At 38.5% G+C, this 6000-nt stretch overlaps 1 protein-coding gene across 1 annotated transcript in view; it reads right to left on the bottom strand.

Annotated features, from left to right (window-relative positions):
* Nucleotides 1–6000, bottom strand: part of L3MBTL2 (L3MBTL histone methyl-lysine binding protein 2) — a 270019-nt gene that overhangs the window by 115583 nt on the left and 148436 nt on the right. The window contains 2 exon segments of the mRNA XM_053721399.1: nucleotides 3298–3342; nucleotides 3345–3379. Of these exon segments, the coding sequence (XP_053577374.1) occupies nucleotides 3298–3342; nucleotides 3345–3379 (80 nt within the window).

Raw genomic sequence — 6000 nt, 5'->3', positions numbered from 1 at the left:
AAATGATGATTAGATCATCTATGTATCTACCATAGAAGACCAGGTTCTCATCCCAGCTTCCACCGTTGATATAAATATCTTCAAAACAACCCATTACCAAATTAGCGAAGCTGGGAGCGAACCTGGTCCCCATGGCAGTACCCTTGGTCTGTATATAATAATTATCTTGATATTTAAAATAGTTATGTTTTAATATAAATCCAATTAGCTTCAATATATATTCTTTCTGGATATCTGGCATATAAAAATCTTCATGTAGATATTCAGAAACACATTTTAACCCTATTTCATGTGATATATTGGAATATAGTGCGTTGACATCGCATGTCATCCATAGGTATTTACTTTTTCTTGTAATATTAGAAAGTTTATGAAGTAAGTCTGTGGTGTCCTTAATGTATGAGGGAAGTTGTCTAACATATTTTTGCAGAAAAAAAAACCACATATGCTGATAGATGATCTGTGATACTATTTATACCTGCTATTATAGGTCTACCTGGTGGTGTTTGTAGATTTTTGTGGATTTTGGGTAGGTGGTAAAAATATGGAATACTGGGATTTTTTGGTGTTAAATATTGTTTTTCTTTCAAGGTCAAGATACCTTCTTCAAATCCAAATTGAATAATAGAATTTAATTTCTTAGTGAACAGGAAGTGTAGGGTCCTTGATCTAGAGGCCTGTAGTACTCAAAATCCTTTATTATTCTATCTGCTTCCTTCAAGTATCTTGATAGTCCTGTAGGACTATACCCGCCCCCCCTTGTCCGCCTGACGTATGACTATTGAATCATTTTTGACAATTTTAGAAGGGCTCTCTTTTCATTAGGCCAAAGATTTGAATCACCTAGAAAATGTTTAGGGATGTTGGCTAAATCCTCCAGAACCCATATTTTGGAATACATCTATAAAAGAACCTTCTTCGCGAGGGGGCATGAAGGATGAGGGTAGGCATTTGTCTAAATGAATATAGCCTTCATAAAGTTATCCACTAGTGGATCAATATCATTGTGAATCACTAACTGGGTGATTTCTTTTCGGCCATAGCATCTGTTACATAGGTATACCTACAATACCTTTGTTTTCAAGATTTTTTTCGCGAAATATTTTTGTAAGGAGAGTTTACGAGTGAATCTATTTAGATCTACAAATAGATTAAAAGTATTGTGGGTGTTGGAAGGGCAAAAAGATAGTCCTTTGCCTAAAACTCTAATTTCATCGTTGTCCAGTACATGGCTGGACAGATTATATATACCTTTACTTAATTTCTCCAATTTTTGTCTTTTTTGCGGTGTCCCCTCTCCCTCTTCTCCCTCTTGACCGTGTGATCTTTTTATCCCTTGGTTGGGCCTCTGATATTGTGTATATGTATGTGTATGTGTGTGTATATATATATATATATATATACATACATATATATATATATATATATATATATATATATGTGTGCATGTATGTATATGTATGTGTGTGTGTGTGTGTATGTATATGTGTGTATATATATATATATATATATATATATGTGTGTGTATGTGTGTATGTATGTATATATATATATATATATATATGTGTATATGTATATATATATATATATATATATGTGTGTATATGTGTGTATGTGTATGTATGAGTATATGTATGTGTGCGTGTGTATGTATATATGTGTGTGTGTGTATATATGTATATGTGTGTTCATGTATGTGTATGTATATCTATATATACCACTTCAAGATATGGGTTTGTTATACAAACATAGGATATACCGATTTAACACATGTAATACACCCATACTATTATGGATTTATGAATATATATGCTGCACATTAGAAAACATATACACTGTTCACTGAACATTTTTATTTTTATTGTATCATTTTAGTTAAGTCTGCACTCACAATATACACCTCAACATTATCTCCAACACATTAAACAATATTGTTACTACTGTATTTCTATACCATCTTATTTTTGTATATTGAACATAATGTATTACAACCCCGTTTTTACACATTAGAGTAGGTTAATAGATATTCACTAAGTACACTTATCTATTGCTTTATACATACATTTCATATCGCTTAGATTAAGATATTACCACACTTCACTGAATGTACCTGATCCGTTTGATCTTGGAAGCTAAGCAGGGCCAGGGCCTGGGTTAGTACCTGGATGGGAGACTGCCTGGGAACACCAGGTGCATTTGACTTTAAAATGTGTATATGTGTGGATATGTATGTGTATGTATATATATATATATATATATATATATATATATATATATATATATATGTATATATATATATTTTTTTTTTTTTTTTAAAAAGGGTGGGGAACAATTTTTTAATGTTACTATTTTAGAATACCATAATAATAATATCCTATAACATATGATGCTGACATGATATCCACCATAAGATAATGTTTGGCTATGGTTGTTGTTTTTTACATCCTTTATTAACCAATTTGTACAGTACTTGTTTGTTTTTTAGTATAATGTGAATTATTTGGAAATGGTTTTAATCATTGTATTCTAACTATGGTCTGATTGAAACAGGTGTGCACTCACACACCTGATGAGGCAGGTTCACTTCCACACCTGAATAGGTGTGGTTATGTTTCACTCTTAGAGTGGTCATTTAGCATTTATAAGCCAGAGCTCTCAGTCTTTGGATAGAAGCCTGAGGAAACAGACAGAGATCTGAGAAACTAGTTGTTTGTTTATCCATTGTTACAGTCACATTTGTGACATTTTATATTGTATTTTACTGCACCATTAAACTATGGTATTTTAACTCTTTGCTGAGAGCCTGAGCTTGATTGAAATCTACCCTGGAGTGATTTGTTGCACTGCCTTGGTCAGTGAACTGGGGACACTGTGAACTCCCAGTCTGCCTCTATAAGCACAACAGAGTGCTGCTTTACTTGTGAGTATAAATCTGTATTCACCTTTTTTTTACATTTGTCCAAACTATATCACACGAGGAGGCGCCCTTGTCTTTGTGATTTTCTTTGCACAGAGAGAGTATGTTATCTATATGGTTTACATGAACTAGCTCTCCCCTGTTGTGAAAAGCAAATAAAAAACTATGAGAAAAGAGGCGGCTTTCAAGGGCTTAGAAATTATCATATGAGCCTTCCTAGGTTTAGCTTTCAACTAAGAATACCAAAAGAACAAAGCAAAATTTGTGATAAAAGTAAATTGGAAAGTTGTTTAAAATTACATGCCCTTTATAAAACATGAAAGTGTTTTTCAGACTTGACTGTCTCCTTTAAGTTGGATCCGACCTACATCTAATCTCACCTGTTTGAAAAAGTACGGAAAAGGATCGCAGTAGACCTTGGCGGGCACCAGGAGGGGTTGGACACATCATTACGTTTCTCCTCTGTAAGGAAACATGAGAATTGGCTGAGCAAGTGACTAAGGAGGGTACAAGCACAGTATTTCTACTGAAACAGCCCCCAGAGTGTCATAAAGTTCTTGAAACTATGCCTGGATTTGTGTAACTTACAGAGATCAACTCTTGACGATAGAAAGCGAGCAGCCACTGTAAAGGACCAGGAGATAAACACATAGGTGTGGCCTGGGATACAAGGCAAGGATGAGAAGCAAATCCTGATATTAGTCCCACAGCTCTAGAACATACAGTGCCTTCTTACTGCCTAGTTTATCAGACGCTAAACTCCAACCACTATTTGCCCTATCTGGTCTTTAGTCTGCAGACAACAAGGCTAATTAGTATAAAGTACAAAGAGCTGCAGTTGTTTTTAGCTAATACTATTAGAGACAGCTATGTAGCAGGGTTAGGAAACAGAATGGTGCATTTTAACTTCTGAGAAAAAACATAATTTATGCTTACCTGATAAATTCCTTTCTCCTGTAGTGTAGTCAGTCCACGGGTCATCCATTACTTACGGGATTATATCTCCTCCCCAACAGGAAGTGCAAGAGGATCACCCAAGCAGAGCTGCCATATAGCTCCTCCCCTCTACCGTCATAACCCAGTCATTCGACCGAAACCAAACGAGAAAGGAGAAACTATAGGGTGCAGTGGTGACTGGAGTTTAATTTAAAATTTAGACCCTGCCGTAAAAACAGGGCGGAGGGCCGTGGACTGACTACACAACAGGAGAAAGGAATTTATCAGGTAAGCATAAATTATGTTTTCTCCTGTTAAGTGTAGTCAGTCCACGGGTCATCCATTACTTATGGGATACCAATACCAAAGCTAAAAGTAACACGGATGACGGGAGGGACAGGCAGGACCTTTACACGGAAGGAACCACTGCCTGAAGAACCTTTCTCCCAAAAACAGCCTCCGAAGAAGCAAAAGTGTCAAATTTGTAAAATTTTGAAAAGGTGTGAAGTGAAGACCAAGTTGCAGCCTTGCAAATCTGTTCAACAGAGGCCTCATTTTTAAGGCCCAAGTGGAAGCCACAGCTCTGGTAGAATGAGCTGTAATTCTTTCAGGAGGCTGCTGTCCAGCAGTCTCATAGGCTAAACGTATATGCTACGAAGCCAGAAGGAGAGAGAGGTAGCCGAAGCCTTTTGACCTCTCCTCTGTCCAGAATAAACGACAAACAGGGAAGAAGTTTGTCGAAAATCTTTAGTTGCCTGTAAATAGAATTTCAGGGCACTGACGACGTCCAGATTGTGCAGAAGTCGTTCCTTCTTTGAGGAAGGATTAGGGCACAATGAAGGAACAACAATCTCTTGATTGATATTCTTGTTAGTGACTACCTTAGGTAAGAACCCAGGTTTAGTACGCAGAACTACCTTGTCTGAATGAAAAATCAGATAAGGAGAATCACAATGTAAGGCTGATAACTCAGAGACTCTTCAAGCCGAGGAAATAGCCATTAAGAACAGAACTTTCCAAGATAACAGCTTGATATCAATGGAATGAAGGGGTTCAAACGGAACACCCTGTAAAACGTTAAGAACTAAGTTTAAGCTCCATGGCGGAGCAACAGTTTTAAACACAGGCTAATCCTGGCCAAAGCCTGACAAAAAGCCTGAACGTCTGGAACTTCTGACAGGACGCTTGTGTAAAAGAATGGACAGAGCTGAGATCTGTCCCTTTTAACGAACTAGCAGATAAACCCTTTTCTAAGCCTTCTTGTAGAAAAGACAATATCCTAGGAATCCTAACCTTACTCCATGAGTAACTCTTGGATTCGCACCAATGTAAGTATTTACGCCATATTTTATGGTAAATTTTCCTGGTACAGGTTTCCTAGCCTGTATTAAGGTATCAATCACTGACTCCGAGAATCCACGCTTTGATAGAATCAAGCGTTCAATCTCCATGCAGTCCAGCCTCAGAGAAATTAGATTTGGATGTTTGAAAGGACCCTGAACCAGAAGGTCCTGTCTCAGAGGCAGAGACCATGGTGGACAGGACGACATGTCCACTAGATCTGCATACCAGGTCCTGCGTGGCCACGCAGGCGCTATTAGAATCACTGATGCTCTCTCCTGTTTGATCCTGGCAATCAGTCGAGGAAGTATCGGGAAGGGTGGAAACACATAAGCCATGTTGAAGACCCAAGGTGCTGTCAGAGCATCTATCAGAACCGCTCCCGGGTCCCTGGACCTTGATCCGTAACAAGGAAGCTTGGCGTTCTGGCGAGACGCCATGAGATCCAGATCTGGTTTGCCCCAACGCCGAAGCAGTTGTGCAAATACCTCCGGGTGAAGTTCCCACTCCCCCGGATGAAAAGTCTGGCGACTTAGGAAATCCGCCTCCCAGTTCTCCACGCCTGGGATGTGGATCGCTGACAGGTGGCAAGAGTGAGACTCTGCCCAGCGAATTATCTTTGAACTTCCATCATCGCTAGGGAACTCCTTGTCCCTCCCTGATGGTTGATGTAAGCCACAGTCGTGATGTTGTCCGACTGGAACCTGATGAACCTCATAGTTGCTAGCTGAGGCCAAGCCAGAAGAGCATTGAGAACTGCTCTTAATTCCAGAATGTTTATTGGAAGGAGACTCTCCTCCTGAGTC

The sequence above is a fragment of the Bombina bombina genome, chromosome 7 (genome assembly GCF_027579735.1).
Source record: "Bombina bombina isolate aBomBom1 chromosome 7, aBomBom1.pri, whole genome shotgun sequence".
Taxonomy (NCBI): Eukaryota; Metazoa; Chordata; class Amphibia; order Anura; family Bombinatoridae; genus Bombina; species Bombina bombina.
The sequence above is the reverse complement of the archived record's forward strand: the minus strand, read 5'-3'. Positions and strand labels throughout refer to the sequence as shown.